At 53.5% G+C, this 18,079-nt stretch overlaps 7 protein-coding genes across 7 annotated transcripts; 2 read left to right on the top strand and 5 right to left on the bottom strand.

Annotated features, from left to right (window-relative positions):
* Positions 1 to 1,055: 1,055 nt before the first annotated feature.
* Positions 1,056 to 1,925, bottom strand: B0I36DRAFT_316429 (uncharacterized protein). Its single transcript, XM_046153029.1, has 2 exons — positions 1,366 to 1,925; positions 1,056 to 1,303 (listed from the first exon to the last, which is right to left on the bottom strand). Exons 1-2 carry the CDS (start codon positions 1,755 to 1,757, stop codon positions 1,276 to 1,278), a joined length of 420 nt encoding a protein of 139 aa, XP_046014592.1. The 5' UTR covers positions 1,758 to 1,925; the 3' UTR covers positions 1,056 to 1,275.
* A 1,477-nt stretch (positions 1,926 to 3,402) lies between these two features.
* On the bottom strand, positions 3,403 to 3,930 carry B0I36DRAFT_238156 (WD40-repeat-containing domain protein; the record flags this gene model as incomplete). The annotated part of the gene is made up of 1 exon (XM_046149586.1): positions 3,403 to 3,930. One exon carries the CDS (start codon positions 3,928 to 3,930, stop codon positions 3,403 to 3,405), a length of 528 nt encoding a protein of 175 aa, XP_046014593.1.
* A 288-nt stretch (positions 3,931 to 4,218) lies between these two features.
* Positions 4,219 to 6,651, bottom strand: B0I36DRAFT_81660 (uncharacterized protein). The gene is made up of 2 exons (XM_046163390.1): positions 6,014 to 6,651; positions 4,219 to 5,961 (listed from the first exon to the last, which is right to left on the bottom strand). Exons 1-2 carry the CDS (start codon positions 6,433 to 6,435, stop codon positions 4,320 to 4,322), a joined length of 2,064 nt encoding a protein of 687 aa, XP_046014594.1. The 5' UTR covers positions 6,436 to 6,651; the 3' UTR covers positions 4,219 to 4,319.
* A 282-nt stretch (positions 6,652 to 6,933) lies between these two features.
* Positions 6,934 to 7,645, bottom strand: B0I36DRAFT_381435 (uncharacterized protein). The gene is made up of 2 exons (XM_046160859.1): positions 7,348 to 7,645; positions 6,934 to 7,300 (listed from the first exon to the last, which is right to left on the bottom strand). Exons 1-2 carry the CDS (start codon positions 7,626 to 7,628, stop codon positions 7,216 to 7,218), a joined length of 366 nt encoding a protein of 121 aa, XP_046014595.1. The 5' UTR covers positions 7,629 to 7,645; the 3' UTR covers positions 6,934 to 7,215.
* Positions 7,646 to 7,805: 160 nt separating this feature from the next.
* Positions 7,806 to 9,709, top strand: B0I36DRAFT_316434 (uncharacterized protein). The gene is made up of 2 exons (XM_046153030.1): positions 7,806 to 8,701; positions 9,043 to 9,709. Exons 1-2 carry the CDS (start codon positions 8,185 to 8,187, stop codon positions 9,426 to 9,428), a joined length of 903 nt encoding a protein of 300 aa, XP_046014596.1. The 5' UTR covers positions 7,806 to 8,184; the 3' UTR covers positions 9,429 to 9,709.
* Positions 9,710 to 10,066: 357 nt separating this feature from the next.
* Positions 10,067 to 11,668, bottom strand: B0I36DRAFT_316440 (uncharacterized protein). The gene is made up of 3 exons (XM_046153031.1): positions 10,451 to 11,668; positions 10,323 to 10,394; positions 10,067 to 10,273 (listed from the first exon to the last, which is right to left on the bottom strand). The coding sequence occupies exon 1, from the start codon at positions 11,625 to 11,627 to the stop codon at positions 10,548 to 10,550; it is 1,080 nt and encodes a 359-aa protein (XP_046014597.1). The 5' UTR covers positions 11,628 to 11,668; the 3' UTR covers positions 10,067 to 10,273; positions 10,323 to 10,394; positions 10,451 to 10,547.
* Positions 11,669 to 14,067: 2,399 nt separating this feature from the next.
* B0I36DRAFT_81743 (uncharacterized protein) lies at positions 14,068 to 14,480 on the top strand. The gene is made up of 2 exons (XM_046163391.1): positions 14,068 to 14,133; positions 14,245 to 14,480. Exon 2 carries the CDS (start codon positions 14,281 to 14,283, stop codon positions 14,434 to 14,436), a length of 156 nt encoding a protein of 51 aa, XP_046014598.1. The 5' UTR covers positions 14,068 to 14,133; positions 14,245 to 14,280; the 3' UTR covers positions 14,437 to 14,480.
* The last annotated feature ends 3,599 nt before the right edge of the window (positions 14,481 to 18,079 follow it).

Raw genomic sequence — 18,079 nt, forward strand, 5'->3', positions numbered from 1 at the left:
CGCCTAAGGAGCGGTCCAATCCAGCGAGAACCGTAATAGGGAAGGCGACGCGGCAAGACGTTAATACGTAATTTTTCAAAATAACGGAAGCAGGCCTTGGAGATTAGATACGTCTTCCCTTTCTTGCGGGCCTGGCGTCCGTATCCGTCGACGAGGGTAGCCTCAGACACCAATGCCGGCAGTGAAGCGAAATCCGGTTCACGCAACCGTGTTTATTTTGAATAAGGAATACATGGATGGAATTGGGGCTTCTAGACTAAACTGTCCTCGAGTAAGCGAGGAAGGAGTTGTTTGCGAACCCCTTGGTTGTCGTTGTTGGTGTTGCGACGGGAAGACGTCTGACTGTGATGCAGCATATGGGGCGGGGAGACTGTTACCAACTTCGCCGGTCAAGGTGGGATCACCGGGATGATGGAGGGCACGGTTGGCCAAAACTGCGAATAATGTAAAGCTATTGCTGAGACCAAAGATGAGTTTGTGTGTAGACAGCGTCTCTGCCTTCCGCGTCCGCGAGTTCTGTTACAGCAAAATCCGACAGTCCCTGTCGGACGAATGGAACAGCATGAATGCTAATATATTCGGTAGGGATAGAGGCGCTGTGATCGCTGGGAGTTTCAAAGGAAGCGGCTGAGTTTCTCGTCCTTGACACTCTCTGTGCCAGCAGACATCACCTCTTCATCCTAGTATGACATGATTTTGTGGTTCCAGCTAGGACATGGATCAGTGAACGAATAAAACCATACTTTCGCTCAAACAGAGACCATTAGAAATGTATTGGAACACACTGAGAACGCAAACACAGCTTTTAATTTCAAGTAAGCTTTGAATACACCATCAAACTCCAGCCACATCTGGGATTTGAAGGACCTTACACCACGGACCTTGAGCACAAAACATCCGCGCTGAGCTACATTCACTACTTCTTATGATAACAAAAGTCACCACTGTGAAGATCCACTTCACCGCGGTGGCAGGCGTGGTAAACCTTCGGCTCACCAATAAGTAAGCAACCACAAAGGAGACATCAACAACAGCTTTTTAGAAGCATTAGGGCTGGAGACAATCGGAAGGGTTAAGCCTAATTGGGATAGGAAGGTTGGGATACCCTAGTTACTACCCGGAGCTGGCTAATTTCTCAGTCAGGATCTGTCTTCCCAGGGGTCTCACATCCAATCCAGGGGAGAGAAAATTGTCCAGTAAGACCCTGCACCCGGTCTTGCTCCCTTGGACCCCTCCACCTCCCAGGCACTACGGGGCCAATAGCACTTGATGACATTAGCAGGTTCCCACGTTGGGATCGGCCCTGAAACTGTCAGTTACGTTGAAAAAGAGTTGCGCACACATGAATAATGCAAAAGCGCGTACCTGTAGCGCCATCTCCCGTAGGTGGTGTCACCTCCCTTTCCGCAGCTGATGATCTCACTCGTAAGGCCGTCGAGGCACTCGGCGTAGCCGAGGTTGCGCTCCTCAGGAGCATTGGGGCCAGTGAGACCGACAGTGAACCTGACGATCTTACCGCCGCCGATGCTGTAGCATTCAGGGCGGGTTTCGCGCTTCTGGTATGTGCCCTTGAGGGGGCCGTTGCAAGCCGTCTGGGCGCGGGTCAAGGCAGTGCCTCTCTGGCTTCCCCAGCTAGCTCCGCTGTCGAAGCATGCTCGCTTCTCTATGGCGGGCAAAGTATCGTCGGGGGTGATGGCTGCTGCGGAGGCTAAGCCGAGGTAGTTAATAGCAACGAAGAGGAGTGTGGAGGGCTTCATTTTGAGAAATGGTGCAAGGAACTTGAAATTCAAGGACTGATGGAACTGAATTTGGATGCGGGATGCTCTTGTAAGGGAGTTGGAGTGCTCGATGATGTTGATGCCCTGGTGTTTAACGTTTTGAAGGGGGGAAGCTTGGCGTCTTATATAGAGATGCTTGAGGCTATGGTGTTATGTAAAAAAAGCTTATTTGCATTCGCCGGAACAACTAGGCAAAGGTGCTTCCTTGAGCCTGGCAGGTACAATGCTCATTTGTCAGAACTTGATCCTACACTCGGTGCGACGGCATCTCTCGAAGCGGTGTTAGGCTCAATCTGAGCGTTCTGCGCCACGACTATGCCTTGTTGTCTTGACGGGTGAAGCCGTTTGGGGGCTTACCGTTACATTGAGGCGTCCTGCCGCTCCAAGGTTTACAGCAGATTGCTCCGGGGCTTACGCTCGCGCCGGGCCTAGCAACTGTGCCGGGCTTCCGATCCGTCCGGGGCTCACAGCAGTTCAATCCGAGGCTTACGGTTGCTGCGGGGCACCAATCGACCCGGAACTTACAGTCACGCCGGAGCTTACAATCGCTGTTGCAACTGAACCTGCGGGGAGAGACATCGCTTGCTGGAAGAAGAAAGTGCCCCGAGGATCGTTGAGAGCGTACCAAGTTTAGCCGCGCATTTATTGAAGTTCCGTGCATGTCGTTTTGCCGAACTACGCTATTCGCTCTGGAATCCTCAGCCCATTGGAGATCTCTTTGCACATTTGACGGTGACCGCATAAGTGCTCCAACTTAACAAGTGAGCTATCGTGAATAAATCTAGCCATTGTTGTGCTCGAACTCGTCTCTAATTACAGTTGAGGAAGACTCCTGACGTGTCTTGATCCTACACCCTGAATATGCTGAGCATCATCGGTCCGGCGTAGTATTAGCTGCATCGAACCACAATCGCAATGTAGGATATTCTATGAGGTACATTGCTTGCCGCGCAGCATTTATCATCTGTTCGGAGGACTATCACATGGGCGTGAGGCGAAGCTGGGCGACATGACTCCCCTTAACGGGACAGTCGCCGGGCGGAAATAGGCAGGTGGTTAGGCTCGTTCCACAGCCCCAGAATACCACGGGCCTTGCTTGTGGACCTGATTTGTGAAGAAAAGGCACCCTGGCCATCTCTATTTATGGTTTGAATAGCCGAGGATCTTGATCCATCGGATTCGAAGGATGCTCTTCCATTTTACTGCGGTATTATGATACATCCCACCGCTATTCATGTTCTGTGGATTGTGAAGACTGCGCCTTGTGGCGTGAGGGGTGCATTTCCGTGCAGCGATGCCTGAGACACTGAGTGATAACGTCCCTCACCCACATCCGGACCAACCCCCCCATTCGGACCCTCCCCCCCCATTCGGACCCTCCCCCCCCAATTCGGACCACCCCAAAATCCACCTAACGTTACACTAATCCTGAGGAAAGAAGAAGAGAACAAAATGGGGTGGAAGAATTCCAGCCTGCAGAAAAGGAGTCTTCCAGCTTGGACCTCCCTGCGGTCTTCGCGGTGACCGTGATAGTTGGCTGAGCAACACTCGGCCGAGTGCACAGCCGAGGCCCGATCGGGCCCAGCCTTACATTACCAGCAGAACATCGAGATTCTCCATTCATCTACTCCAGACTCCCAGCCACAGAGATACGCAGAATCACCATCCTGCCTGATTGGCAGCCTATCACAACTGCTGTTCCCGTGACTGCCGATTCCCCCCCACGGCACTCTGCAGGAAGCCAAAGCCAATCCTCGTCTCCCACAATGACCCAGGAGAAGTCTCGCAGGCCTAGTCGTGAGGCTGCCGAAGATGATGGCGTGATGGCGTCCGTGCAAGACTTACGAGTGATGGCTATGACGCCAGTGTTCGTAATGATGCTACCATCGTTGGCTGTGAAGCCAAGGACAGAAGGAAAAGACCCCATCTGAATCACCTGCACGTAATTTCCAGACTCGGTGTCCCAGATCCGCACCGTCTTATCGTCAGAGGCCGATGCCGCTACCTTCGAGTTGTGCGAGAACACCACTGAGTTGACCACATCGCTGTGGCCCTTCAGCACGCACATGCACTCTCCAGACTCAGCGTCCCAGATCCGCACCGTCTTGTCGCCAGAGGCCGATGCCACCGTCTTCGAGTCGTGAGAGAACATCACCGACCTGACATAATGCTGTGGCCCTCCAGCACGTACATGCACTCTCCAGACTCGGTGTCCCAAATCCGCACCGTCTCGTCGTCAGAGGCCGATGCCACCATCTTCGAGTCATGAGAGAACACCACCGACCTGACCCAGTCGTCATGGCCCTCCAGCACTGTGAGACACGCATCCCAGTTCCCATCCACTTGTGGCCTGACGGACAGCCAGCCGGGGACACATTTCTCCAATGTCGACCGAACAATACTCTCGCTTGGAGCAAACGCCAGTGCAGAAGAGTAAAGCTGCAGCGGAGTCTCGTCGATTGCCGCGAAGCTCGCCTTCACGAATCGGACCGCATCCGCCAGGAAGGTCGACAGCGGCTGGTAATCCCTCTCCTACAGCACTCATATTAGCACCTTCAACGGGCGTCTTTGAGGTGAACTTACGCCAATCCACCATGCCGTCTGCCGCAACATGCCAATGACTTCCCGCGCACGCCCCAGCAGGCTCATGGCTTCCACCCAGTGCAGCAGATGCTCCTTGAAGAAACCATACACCGCCATTCCGTCGTTCTCTCCACAGCTGCTCGCCGTCCAATGGTGCGCCCAGAACCGGCACGCATATTGCACCTCCCGCGGCAGGACTTCAGCAATACGCTGCGAGTCGACTGCGGATCGGCGCATTCCCGGGTACGACATGCCACATATGTTCTCTCGGAGACGAGCGGCCATCACGCGAAGGCAGTTCTGGGCTAGAGTCTGGTGCGCTGACCTCTCATTCACCCAGAACGCGTTCGTCGCCTCCTGGTCTGGTTCCACGAGGTAGTCTCGGAACGACAGGTGAAGCAGCCGCACCGGCGAATCGTCCGACTGAACACTCAGGACTGAATGGAGCATATCCAATCTGGTATCGACAACGTCGGGACGGGTGTCAAGCAGTCGTGAGAGGCAGCTCGCGGAAAGCGGATCCGCAAGCGTGATGATCGTGCCAATCACAAGTCGGAAGTCCTGGATGATCTGTGCCCTGTCATCCTCCGAGAGTTGGCCATCCAGCTGTGATCTCAAGATAGGCCCATAGGTCAGATCAAATTGAGAGCCACTACTCGATTTGCCGTGGTCCAGGACCTTGCGTAACTGCATCGGGGGGCTGCCACATCTGCGCTCGCCGATGAAACGACACAGGGTAGCAGCAAAAATGAATAGAGGCACAGCCATCTTCGTGAGCTCTGCCACAGACTCATGGCCTGGCCAATCGGGCGGCAGCTTCCGATCCTCTCTCGCAGCAGCGTTGAAGTCCTCTCGCATTTGGTTGAACTCCTCCGCCAGATACGTCTGGATATCCTTTGCGACGATTTTCGAGGGGATTTCGTGGAGGATTACATCCTGGTAGGTGTCTCTGACTTGGCTGAATTCCAGTCGGATCGGAAGTTCTGGTCTGCTTGTTAAGAATACTCGCAAACGAAACCGCAACGCAGGTGTGCGTGAGAGAATGCGAATCAACAGTCGAATATCCTCGTCCCGCTCGCACTCGTCCAACGCGTCGATCACCATGACAATCCAGGATGGAACTTTTATCGCCTCAATTGCTTTCGATAGGGGCTCCTGGATGAGCTTCTCAAACTGCTCCCTGACCGTCTTCCCACAGATACCTGGATCTGCGTCGATTGCGTTCTTGATATCAGGTGCGATGCCGGGCATCCTCGAGGCCAGCTGACGCGCGAGCGTAGGTATAAACTTGGCGAGATTGCCCCGATCCGCCTCGCCTCTCTTGAAGAAGAAGCTGCCACCAAGGTCGCCATGGTCGGACCTTGTACGAGCCACGGTGCGTGCGATCGTCGACTTTCCCGTCCCCGCCATGCCGTTGAGCCAGAATATTGTCTTGGAGTTGGGATCCGCGATCCACCGGGACACGTCTTCGAGCAGCTCGACGCGGGTGTTTGGTAGGCATGTCGGATTGTTCGCTTCGGCGTGCGAGTCAAATGACGCTCCTTCCGCGATACGGAGCCTGTCGATGACGAGCTTGTGGTCGACGTTCTGGATCAAGGCCCTGGATGGACGACATGTTAGCCTAGCCATCACCAAGGGCCGGGAAGACTCACATCTGATCAACGCTCAGCGCCAGCGAGATGGTGTCACGGCAGCGCGCTAGCTGCTGGATTATTTTTTCCACGTCTTTCCACTTGAACGGCCATGTCAGCGACCGCACCCCAACGCGGCTCATCACTTTGCGACTCGTCGCAGGCACAAGCATTTGAGCTAGGGCTGCGAGTGTCGAGACTGCATCACTGATCGCGCTGCACACGTCCTGCGACGATTCGAGCGCCTTCCCACGAGGCCCATTGAGGAGCTCTTGGAGGTTCTGTATCGTGGCCAGGAAATCCGCAACTTCTTTGCCGAGCAGTTCGATGTCTGCTTTCGCGTTCTTGACAGCTCCGGCGTATTGAGAACATAGGCCGAGCGCTTTGGCCGACATATCGACGACCGCAATAACGCCGGAAGCGACGTCAAGTGCCTCCGCCATCTCGACTGATACCCGGGCTGCGAGATCTGTTCAGAGTGTCAAGTCGCATCGTGCGGGGTGGCGAGGCTGAGCGTTGTAGACATGCATCGTCCATGTGACCGCGGTCTGCAGACAGGCCACAAAACCACGGGTCGATAGCATTGCGGGGAACAAATTAATCATAAGTTATCACCCAATAGGTTTGGAAAGATGGGGATGGAGAGAAATGCCTCGGGCGTTTTCGACTTTGACTGCGACACACGCCGTCTGACTCAGCATTCCTCGAGACGGTGAGTCTAGCCATCTTATCGATAAGCAGAACTTATCAGGGGCACACGATTTCACGGGCCGCGTTTTGCGGGCGATAAGTCGTCACGTGGTCTGCGCGGATTACGACGTAATTGCGGGCGCCACCGATAAGCGCCATTCCCTAGCGTTGCTCCATACTTCTTGACGATTGGTCTCCTTCGATCAGATGAAGAAAGTCGATCACGCGTGTAGCATATTTCAATATTTTTTCCTGAGTGCGCCGAAGCAGCCGCCCGGGAGGAAGTTTTAGACTACTGTAATATCCGGAAGGAGCTGAACTCGTGTATAAAGTTTGAACCACCAGCTAGCTGGCTTATCGGTGGCGCCCGCAATTACGTCGTAATCCGCTCAGACCACGTGACGACTTATCGCCCGCAAACGCGGCCCGTGAAATCGTGTCCAACCCATACAGGCGTAGAATGAAAGAATCCCCTTCGCCTTGACGGCCTGTCAGAGGTCGATCTCGCTGGCTGGACGCGCCACGTCCGCGCGCTAGTGATGCATGTTCACAGGGTCCCTCTGATACAGATTGAACTCGTAGAACTTGTTGTGCGCGGCGCACTTGAAGTTTTTGTAACTGGCACAGTCAGAAAGCCTGTCTTATGCTCAGATTGAAATACGTACGAGTTGACCTTGCGGAAGTTGGCGTTGATGATGTCCTGCTCCCGCACCTCGACGAAGCCTCCGTCCCCGTCAGGGACAAAGTAACGCTTGGCTTCGACAGACCCGAAGTTGACTTGGCGGACGAGCTGGATGATGAAGCTGCTTGGGTCAAGCTGGACATCATCCCCAGGGCTCGTCTCACGGGGGTAGGCCGCCCAGGCCTTGAACATGTCGAACTTGGACTCGTGGTCAGTCCGGAGAGGACGGTAGGCGCTGAGCCCGTTGCAGCAGAGGAGAGCCATGATAAGTGATGGGAGGAGAGAAAAATGGGTTGCATGGCTTTTCCTGACATCTTGCGAGCCCTTCATGGTCTATTTATCGACATCAAGAACCTCCAAGTCGGCCATCCGACTTGCACCATCTTATCGGCACACGGGGGTGACCGTCGTGAGACATGCAGAACAGCCAGCTCCTGGTTGGACCGCCCCGCCGCAACTGTTTGAGGCCTAGTGACCACTATGAACCCATCGCCACCCCCCTCTTCCTCGACTGGCGGGGTGGATTTGTCTACTTAGACCGAGATTCTTCCCCTCGTCCCTCTGCTGCTTCTTCTCCCTCACGGTCAACCCAGGAGGTTCGCCGCAGTCACTCTTTGATCCCTTCCTTGCACCGTCGCCGCACTCGTTGGTCTCTCCTCGCGCCTCGACTCCTGGCCACTACCCGGCAGGCCGCGTCACAGCCTCCAGTCTTGGTAGAGCCCGTGCATCTCTAGTCCGAGTCAAGAGGGCACCCGGCAAAGTAATCAACACAAACAACAACTTCCGTCGGTCTCGCCAGCTTGGCTCGTAGCCGGGGGTAATGGCCCTGAACCAGAGTATGATTGGAACGTCATTCCCGTCGAGGATGTGGGCGCCGCATCTGCCGGCCAGCACGAGGAAGCAGAAGAGATCGCGATACCGGCAAGTCCTGGTGACTTGCTACCCCAACACTCCTTTGAACCAGCACCACAGCATGGAGACGGGGGAGACCAGCACCGAGAGGTCTCCGCCCAGCAACCCCTGGCTGCCGCGCCTCGGCGCTTCTCCTGTTAGTTCTGCCATCTCACCTTCAAAGACACACGGGCACAACGCCGCCACGAGTCCCACCAGCACCAGCCCCGCCGAGGGTGGCTCTGCCCAGTTCCTGGATGCAGTCGCTCAATCCAGCCACCCAGGGAGGTCGTCAGGGTGTTCACGAGGGAGGACAACTGTTTCAGGCATGTACGAAGTCAACACCCGTCATACGTGGGATATCCTATTCTACACCAGATCCGATAGTACAATAAGCCAGACTTCATGCACCGTAAAGCTTGACTCCATGCCACGTACAGCCGAACGTAAGCACTCCATGTTTTATAGGTCATCCCGGCTCGCCCCCTTACTCTCATATTACAATTGTCGTCTGCCCCGGTATTGTCGCGAGCCCCCTGTCCCAGCACAATGCGGCCTTGAAGGCATGGCATGGATTTATTACGCCCGGAGGGAAGTCCCTATAGGGCCTCGACGCTACCTTGGCCTTGAAGGCGGTGGAATGGGGTGACGATGGGAATTGCCCTTGAGGGCAATTTGATGTGGGCGGGGCGATTGACTGCTGGGCAGTCTGTGGCCTTAAATTGCCGTCGAGTGCAGTGCCGGTGGTGCGGACGGGCGGTAAATTGGGCCAACGAAGTTTAACTAGGGAACCCCCCCGGACGGAAGTCAGCGACTGGCATGTCGTGTCGTTATTTTACCGTCAACATCGTCGGTATCTCCCCTGGGGTCAGCACCAGGCTCGTCGGACAACCAATGACGAAGAGGTCACGGACGGACGATGGGGGCAGACGGGGCCAGGCAAGCAGGCCGGTCAAAGAAGCAAGCAAGGCAGAAGGTGGGCAGCAGCAGGCGGAATGGAGGGTTGGAGCGGTCGAGGCGGATGTGGACGGCTTCATGGAGGCAGAGTCTCTAAGAAGGCAGACCAGGCCGTACCTCTTCGGGGTGGCCAAGGTGTCGCTATCGGGACTCGATGCAAACTGGGGCAGAGCGACGTCGGGCTCGGGAACCGGAAGGAAGACGCCAGGCATGTGAAGAGGTTATGTGAAGTGTTCCTCCAACAGAGCCTATGGTCCAGGGAAGCCTCCCGCGACTGGCGCCTTGCGCTAAATCAGGGCCTGATTCAAGGGCGCTCGGGCCCCGCCGGGCGTGCATGGTTGGCAAGGGTTCGCGATCGTGATTCGAAAGACAATTGGTACAGTAGAGTTCAGGTTCAGTGTCCGCATTTTGGCACGAATTCTTTTGGAGAATAGTTCACAGCGGGGCTTTAGACAGTGTGTAATCATCGCACAAAAGTACCGATATCATCATTGGCTTAACAGCAGCCGGTTTTGGCCCCGCGACAAGTACTGTACCGACAGTCAACTAGTGTCAAGGGCAACTTCGGAGACTGGCCGTTTGCGATGGCGTGGCAATCGTCAAGATCTCGGATGGAAGCACGTGGGCCCTTTGGACAAACGTTCGAGAAGCGGTTCTGGAAAACTAGAATAAGTCGCACGGGGGTGCAACCTCAGTACGTACCTAAGCGAGCTGAGGCAACAAATTTCATGCCTGCACAATTTGCGCGGCGATGTCGGAGCAACAAAATATTAGGCTCTTTAGGCTAAGGGTAACATCACGTGGAGTCCGCTCCTACTGGAAAGTCCGCGTTCGGCGCCCCCGCACCACGCGCACTTCATGATCACGTCTGCTAGAAGTAACAACGTTTGTCATACATCCGCTCACTTGACACTCGGCCGGCCATTATGGCGGATCCGGGAGATGATTGCAGTCATGGGGACAAAGTTGGCCTTTGGTTGAATAACGTCACAAGCAATCAAAAAACATGCCAAAAGCTCACTGCCAGACCATGTCTGGATATAAAGATTACTGTGACCAACGTGAGTCCCGAACCCTTCCTGCACCGATCCATATAACTTAATAATCCAGATTCTTGTCTCGAATGCCATGAGTCGCCGACAGTGGTTCAATTTATAAACGAGCAAGGATTCTGTGACGTGTGTAAGAGTTCCTCATAATGTATCCACTTCAGAGAACCATCACTAAATTCTCTCTAGGCTATAGAAGCGTGGGCAGACAACGTTCATCTGGCGCTATTTACCCCGTTATCGAGTTTGACCAATTCAGTCCATCTCCCTTACGTCCCTAGACAAGCTAAGAGGGAGGACCCTGCCATGGCACTCTCGTCCAATCCTCGTAATCATTATCATCACGAGTATCAAACCAGTCATCGTCGTTCTCAGCCTGCCAGTCATCCCAAGGATCCTCTAAGCTGTCGTGCTGGTTCCAAAGGCTCCCAATGATAGTCTCGTTATCCTGCCATGGGCCAAGCGCTCTGTCACTACCGCAAGGCTGATAACCAGGCAACTGAGATTGTAGCACACGGTTCTTCGTTTCTTCTCCCACCTTCACCTTCCACGGGGCCGTAAGTTTGCCCCAGTAAACATCCCTCAAATGCGGCAGGTATTGCACGTCTCCGATACAATAGGCTGTAATCTTGGTTGGCAGCGGGCGTAAATTGAAAACTTGATACGAGCCTCCCGCCCATTTTGGATCAAATAGGAGCTCTCCATCGAACTTTGCCTGGTTCCAGCTCCGGAAGAGTCGATAACCGATGGCTGCATCATACTTAACGCATTTGACAAGGCCGTTGAGAAATCTCTTGGATGCCCCGCTTCGTCGCGAAGCATTCTCCATCAGTTGCACATCCTCAACTCCCTGGAGAGCAATGTTGAAGTGAGCGTACAACGCGTCAGAGTCGTTACGGACGTCGAAGAAGACTTTGGGGATGGTTGGCTCCTCGAGGATGTCCTTCATAGTCACGCCGTTCTTTCCTGAAGTATTGAAGGCAAGTCCGCCTAGAGTATGGACGTCGATGAGGTAGACGTGTTTCTGAGTCGCAGACGGGTGAAGCATGAGGGTCAAAATGGAAATCGACCCCTCACGGGACAGCTTTATTCCTTCAAGGTCAACGTATATGGATGGCAAGTCGGTTTCGAGTTGAGACAGTATGTCGACGAGGTTAGACATCGCCGCTGTAGAGCTGATGAAGGAAGTCGGAATGTCCGCTATGTTGCTAGATGCCGTATTTGCAATGGAATTACTGGAACCCTCCGGACCAGCGATGGCGCTCGGATCGAATTTCACATCTGGATACCGAGTACCCATGCTGGCTGGGTGACGTGATCGGTTCATTTGGAATGTGACTGGGCTGTTTATGTAGGAACGACGCATAGCAGCCCATTTGCTTGTGTCTGGCTCATCTTCGCCTAAAGTGTTGATGCTATGTAGAGGGCGACGAGCGAGGAACGCGGCATCGCAGGGAGAAATGCTTAGGTGGGGCGAGGGACCAAAGCGGCTACTGTGAAGCGCGCGGTGGCAGCGGTACTTCAAGGCACTGGTTACACACTGTCCACAAACCCCACCACGACTTCTTCTACAAAAGGTGCTGAACGCTAAAATGTGAACGCTAAAATGTGGACGCTGAACCCGAACCCTACTGTAAAGTCTAGAGTAGTTCCTTATAAATTACTCTTATCGTTTAAGAAGTAAGCTGTGACGACCCGACCAACAGGTCGCAGGATCGGGCCAAGGACAAGGGCAGGTCATGCACGCGGGACGGGCACACCCCAGGTTACGTAAGAAATCTCCTTATGTCAGCAAGGTTATCGATAGGAAGGATCACCGGCTCACTAGGTGAGCCAGTGAGCCTCACACCAGGATCACAGTGATCCACCAACCGGATCACGGTGATCCACAAACCCGGACCAGTGATCCACTGACGGTTTGTTGGTGTTTGTTCGTGTTTGTCACCACAAACATGACATGAGCGATGAGGAGGAAAGAATACATAAAGGGGCTGAATGCCCCAGAGTAATTAGTTTAGCCTTTCATCCTCAGCGATCAATCTAAGTATCAGTTTCACCCACACTTGAACTAGTCACTCAATTGCCGAGACTGGTATCTCTTCCAAGAGACACGAACGACAACCCAGAGAGAGAACGACAGCAGAGTGTTAGTTGTTATTGTACAGGCTTTACCTATCTTGCAGAACAGCAACCCCAGCGCCCTGCCAGACGGTTGACCCCGGAGGCAGGATCGTGACACCAAGGTAGTCGATCACTCATTATAATAGACGCCCATATTTCATATAGCCATACTATAAGCACTTCGCAGCGGCTGAGGGCACCCTAGAAAGCTTGTTAGCACCCCTCATACGCGGAGAAGTAAGGACGGTTAATAGCGGATAATGAGCGGGCCCCTAAGGGGGCGCTGGAGAAAGTTCTAACGCTATAGCTATTACTGGCTGGCCGGACCAGTAGGGTGTCACGATCCTGCCTCCGGGGTCAACCGTCTGGCAGGGCGCTGGGGTTGCTGTTCTGCAAGATAGGTAAAGCCTGTACAATAACAACTAACACTCTGCTGTCGTTCTCTCTCTGGGTTGTCGTTCGTGTCTCTGGGAAGAGATACCAGTCTCGGCAATTGAGTGACTAGTTCAAGTGTGGGTGAAACTGATACTTAGATTGATCGCTGAAGTACAAAGGTAGTGACTGTGTATCTAGGAGATCCTCCGCATCTATATATCCTTTGTCCTTCATCGTGGTCATGCCGTGCTCGACTGACGGTCATGGTGGTTTGTTCGTGACCATCAGTCTTGGCATTCGTGACGGTCATGCAGGTGATGCATGACCGGTATCCTCCGTGCTTTATCCTTATCGTGATCCTTGCACATGCTTACATAAGAGACCTGTGACGGCACTGCCACCTGATCCGCCCTTGTCCTTGGCCTGATCCTGTGGCCTAGTTGTTTGTGCTCTCCTTGCCCAAACAACCGTCCCCTGTTGGTCGGGTCGTCACATAGGGCTCCAGCGGCACAGCGGGCTAGTCGAGGCTGCTATAACCAAGACGGAAAAGATACCTAAGTCGCGTTTTCGAGTGGCACTCAAGGCAATACGTAGCGCTGCGCCTCCTAAGGGAAGCATCAGGTTGCCCCCGCTCCTACAGGGATAGCCTCGGGGCATGTTCCGGTCCCTGTCCTCCCATAACTAGGTACGAAAAGTTACATGGGCCGTCGTGATGGCTCCTTATCGCTGAGCCTTTCTAATATCGTATAGAGTTTTTGTAAGGCCCGTATGCGCTGCCGATACGGCACGAGGCTGATCCGGTTGTTACGGGCTCGGGCTCTGGCCCGAGCCTAGGTGGGTCAAAAAAGGGGAGACAGGGGGGGTTAACAAAACCGTAACGCGCTCACGGAGAGTGCGAACTACCTCCTTTTATTTCCCAAGTTCGTAGTAAATCTAATACGCCTAGTATCTGTTCAGACCTAGGGCCAGTACTTAACACCGGTACCGATTTGGTGTCGATAAGGTGGAGATGCACAATGTGCACAACTGTGCTGCAAGTACCGAGGTACGGGGCTGCAGACAGTGGGACACTGGGGGCTGCACTGGGGTTATCGACACGACACCATATCGTGGCCGAAACGCGTGCACTTCGCAATGGAGAACTTAGACCTCTAAGAATTAGTTTTGCAGTAATGCGACCCCCTACCAGACATCCGACTGCTACCTGACTTACCTTATGGTGCACTGTCCTTACAGTTTTCGACCGTACTTACCTAGGTATAAGTGGACTCGATACTCGTTATATTATTATTGAAGGGCACTTGCCCTCCTATACTTGGGACGAAAGAATATACTATATACGGAGGGGCGTATAGACTCTTAGATCCAAAAGACTGGTAAGCACTATAGTTTATAATTTCCACCTTTTGAGGCTACCAGTAAGGGCAAGAACAGCCGGAAGACCACGACAACGATATAGGTAACTAATCCTTCATCACTAGTTAAAGGATACCTATTACACTAAAGGAAACCAACCGAGACATATGAAGACCCAACATAGCATCCGAGGTAGTCATAGCAACGGATGCGCTACAGATCCCGCCAAAGAAGGCTTTGAACCAAGAGGCTACTGTCACGATCCTGCCTCCGGGGTCAACCGTCTGGCAGGGCGCTGGGGTTGCTGTTCTGCAGATAGGTAAAGCCTGCGCAAGATCAACTAACACTCTGCTGTCGTTCTCTCTCTGGGTTGTCGTTCGTGTCTCTTGGAAGAGATACCAGTCTCGGCAATTGACTAGTTCAAGTGTGGGTGAAACTGATACTTAGATTGATCGCTGAAGTACAAAGGTAGTGACTGTGTATCTAGGAGATCCTCCGCATCTATATATCCTTTGTCCTTCATCGTGGTCATGCCGTGCTCGTCTGACGGTCATGGTGGTTTGTTCGTGACCATCAGTCTTGGCATTCGTGACGGTCATGCAGGTGATGCATGACCGGTATCCTCCGTGCCTTATCCTTATCGTGATCCTTGCACATGCTTACATAAGAGACCTGTGACGGCACTGCCACCTGATCCGCCCTTGTCCTTGGCCTGATCCTGTGGCCTAGTTGTTTGTGCTCTTCTTTGCCCAAACAACCGTCCCCTGTTGGTCGGGTCGTCACATTGTCCCCCTTCCCCTTTAAGCGCTGTCCTCAGCCGCTTTCGCTGGTGGGTATCCTTTCCTTCTTTCCTCATGGCCCATCATGTCGGCTGACGCCTCAACGCTGCCCCCTTCTTCTGCTTCAGTGCGTTCTCGACATCGTACGGCTCGCTTCATTCAGGACCACGGGTCATCTTCTCCTTACGACGTCATGCCGTGCACCGAGTGCACTTCGCATGGTCGTACTTGTCGTATGGCCGCGAAGCGTCCTCGCTGTCTGGAGTGTGTTCGTCGCGGCATCAAGTGCGACGGCCTCTTTGTCGGTCTTCAGCTTGAGAAAAATCTCGCTAAACAGGCGGAGCTTCGCGCCGCCGAGGAGAAGGCAGAGGATGAGTTGGTCCTCCTTCAAGGGGAGCTAGCTCGTCGTCAGGCGGAGCTTCTGTCTGCTCACGCCGAGGCTCAGTCTCGGATTTCCGAGTCCTTGGCTCGTCTTTCTCGTCTTCGCAAGCAGCGCCGCTTCCTCGAGAAGCGGTCGGATCGTTTGTCCGAGGACGATTCCCTGGCGCTGGAGTCTTACGATGGAACGTTGTTGGATGAATCTTCCTTGATCCTTGACGCCCAGTCCGTTGGGGCCCAGGTGGTGGATTTTTCTTTCCTGGGTCCCTCGTTGGACCCCGGGGGTATTCATACCCAAGTGCCTTCAGCTCCTGATCCGCTCGTGCCCGGTACGGGGGGTCCCAGTTTGTCTTCAGCCAGAAGTGGATGAGTTGTTCCTTACAGAGGGTGAGTCTGTTTTCTGGTTCCCAGCTATTTTCCTGGTGTGTTTCCGGTTCCCATTCCACGCGGTATTCCGTGTGTCCTTTATCCCGATAGTCGAGTATCTTCTTGACTTCGGACGCCGGGTGCTGGTTGTTTGGTTCGTTTTGAAGGGTGGGCATTCCCATCGCTTCGTCCCATTGTCGCAGGTCGTCCGCCAGCCAAGTCCAGTACTGGGTGACTTGTGCTCGGGCGAGTTCTTCCTGCTTTTTCCAGCCGTTGTTTTCGACGAGGTACCATTTTTGGCCCCCTTCGTCTGCATGGTCTAATATCCTTGATTTGTCTTTTTGGATGGTCGAGGATTTGACCGCCATTTGTCCTTGATGTTTCTGTCGTGTCCAGTTCCAAGGTCGCTCTTGGAAGCTTCGTGGTCGATCTTCCCATTCCTGGAGGAGTTCCTTGCAGTTTGTAAGGTTCTTCCGGGGTTCCCAAGTGTTTTCCGAGTCGTCGTACCCTTTCCATTTGATGAGGTACCATCGGGTTCCGTCGCTAACTTTGTCGTCTAGGATTTTCTCGACTTCGTACTCTTGGTCCGGTTCGACTTCCACGTTCTTCTGGAGCGGTGTATCGGCGTGTGCTGGTTCGAGGAGAGAGGTGTGGAAAATTGGGTGGATTTTCATTCCCTTTGGTAGTGAGAGTTCGCAATTAAGCGGTCCCAAAACTTTCTTGATGAGGAATGGTCCAAGTTTCTTGAAATCTAGTTTGCTGTTTGGTCGTTTCGTTTTGATGTTTTTGCGTAGCAAATAGACTTTGTCCCCTTCCTTATAGGTCGGTCCCTTCGACCTTTTCTTGTCGTAGAGTTGCTTGTGCTTCCGTTGGCGCTGAATGACCAAGTCTTTCAGTTCTTTTTGAAGGTGTACAAGCTTCTGGGCCTCGATGAAGGCCTCGGGAACCATCGTATCGCGTAGTGCGGTAGGTTCCTTAGGATCAAAGCCTTTGTTCGCGAAGAATGGGCTAACTCCCAGATCTTCGTTTGTCGAGGTGTTGTATGCGTATTGAGCCGTGGGGAGGTGCTCGATCCAGTCGGTCTGATCTTCTTTAATGTAGCACCTGAGGTATTGTTCCACGTTCTGGTTCATACGCTCGGTTTGTCCGTCTGTCTGCGGGTGGAAGGCCGTAGACATACTGTGCTGGATGCCGATCTGGCTCATCAAGTCCTTCCAGAAGTGGGAGGTGAAGAGCTTATCTCTGTCCGTGATGAGTTTCTCGGGTATCCCGAAGTTGCTGATAACTTCCTTCTTGAAGATCCACGCCGTTTGCTTGGCTGTGTATGTTTCAAGGAACGGGATGAACAGCGCATACTTGGTGAGTCGGTCAGTGACTACTAGGATGCTGTCGTATGCGATCATCGTTGCTGGGTCCTGGGAAGGTGGGAGCTTCGTGATGAAGTCCATCGAGATGACCTTCCAGGCTCTATCAGGTGGTGCGATACTCTGGAGTTCGCCGTAGGGCTTCCGTCGTGAGGCCTTGCTTCTTGCGCAGAGGTCGCATTTGAGGATTACCCCTGTGACCACTGCCTTGAGTTTCTCAAAGTCGAACTGCTTCTTGACCCGTTGCTGGGTCTTGAAGATGCCTTGATGTCCATGGAGCGGGTGCTCGTGGATTTCTTTGACCAGTTCCTGTTGCAGCGTCTCGGGTATCCACCTGAGTCCTCGGTATTTAACGACACCTCTGTCGATCCTATCGAGGTTGTAGCGAGAGTCGTTGCCATGTTCCTTTACGATCTCCGAGGAGTATCTGAGGGTTTCGTCGACAATCTTCTGCTGTAGCTCGATGTTCCATGTGTCGATAGTGATGGCGGCGATCCGGAGGGTGCCGTCTTCTGCTTGCCGTAAGAGCGGGAAGTTCTCCGTCTTCTGCTCGTGTTCTGGGTATCGACTGAGAGCGTCGGCTCTGTTGTTCTCCGTTCCCTTGCGGTACTTAATTACTAGGTCGTATGGTAAGAGGTCTGCGTACCACCTTAGTAATCTTCCGTTGAGGTTATTTCCCTTGGTGAAGTACGTCAAGTTCTTGTGATCGGAGTGAACGATGATCTGATGGGGCGATCCCCTGATGTAATCGCTCCATTCTCTGCAGGCCCAAACTATTGCCATGAGTTCTTGTTCGAACGTGGTGTAGTTCTTCTCTGGTCCTGTGAAGGTTTTGGATATGAACGCGACGGGGTGAATCCTTCCATCCTCGTCTCGTTGTCCTAGTTGCGCGCCCATCGCATACTTCGATGCGTCGGTTTCTAGTTCGAAGGGTGCTTCGGGGTCTGGGATGCGGAGGATTGGGTGGCTTAGGATGATGTTGATGAGTCCTTGGAACGCTTCTTGCTGTTTTTCGCCCCATACGAAGGGTTCGTTTTTCTTCGTAAGGTCGTTCAAGGGCTTTGCGATTTCTCCGTATC

Source organism: Microdochium trichocladiopsis (assembly GCF_020744255.1).
Source record: "Microdochium trichocladiopsis strain MPI-CAGE-CH-0230 chromosome Unknown B0I36scaffold_3, whole genome shotgun sequence".
NCBI classification, from domain to species: Eukaryota; Fungi; Ascomycota; class Sordariomycetes; order Xylariales; family Microdochiaceae; genus Microdochium; species Microdochium trichocladiopsis.

What these genes read in the sequence shown, in the direction of transcription:
- B0I36DRAFT_316440 (XM_046153031.1), bottom strand. Translation starts at nt 11,627, where the DNA reads ATGCGTCGTTCCTACATAAACAGCCCAGTCACATTCCAAATGAACCGA.
- B0I36DRAFT_316429 (XM_046153029.1), bottom strand. Translation starts at nt 1,757, where the DNA reads ATGAAGCCCTCCACACTCCTCTTCGTTGCTATTAACTACCTCGGCTTA. An exon ending in TACGGGAGATGGCGCTACAG is followed by an intron (nt 1,304 to 1,365) that starts GTACGCGCTTTT and finishes TGACAGTTTCAG; the next exon opens with GGCCGATCCCAACGTGGGAA.
- B0I36DRAFT_81660 (XM_046163390.1), bottom strand. Translation starts at nt 6,435, where the DNA reads ATGGCGGAGGCACTTGACGTCGCTTCCGGCGTTATTGCGGTCGTCGAT. An exon ending in GCGCTGAGCGTTGATCAGAT is followed by an intron (nt 5,962 to 6,013) that starts GTGAGTCTTCCC and finishes TCGTCCATCCAG; the next exon opens with GGCCTTGATCCAGAACGTCG.
- B0I36DRAFT_81743 (XM_046163391.1), top strand. Translation starts at nt 14,281, where the DNA reads ATGAAGACCCAACATAGCATCCGAGGTAGTCATAGCAACGGATGCGCT.
- B0I36DRAFT_381435 (XM_046160859.1), bottom strand. Translation starts at nt 7,628, where the DNA reads ATGGCTCTCCTCTGCTGCAACGGGCTCAGCGCCTACCGTCCTCTCCGG. An exon ending in AACTTCCGCAAGGTCAACTC is followed by an intron (nt 7,301 to 7,347) that starts GTACGTATTTCA and finishes TGACTGTGCCAG; the next exon opens with TTACAAAAACTTCAAGTGCG.
- B0I36DRAFT_316434 (XM_046153030.1), top strand. Translation starts at nt 8,185, where the DNA reads ATGGCCCTGAACCAGAGTATGATTGGAACGTCATTCCCGTCGAGGATG. An exon ending in CATGCCACGTACAGCCGAAC is followed by an intron (nt 8,702 to 9,042) that starts GTAAGCACTCCA and finishes AAGTTTAACTAG; the next exon opens with GGAACCCCCCCGGACGGAAG.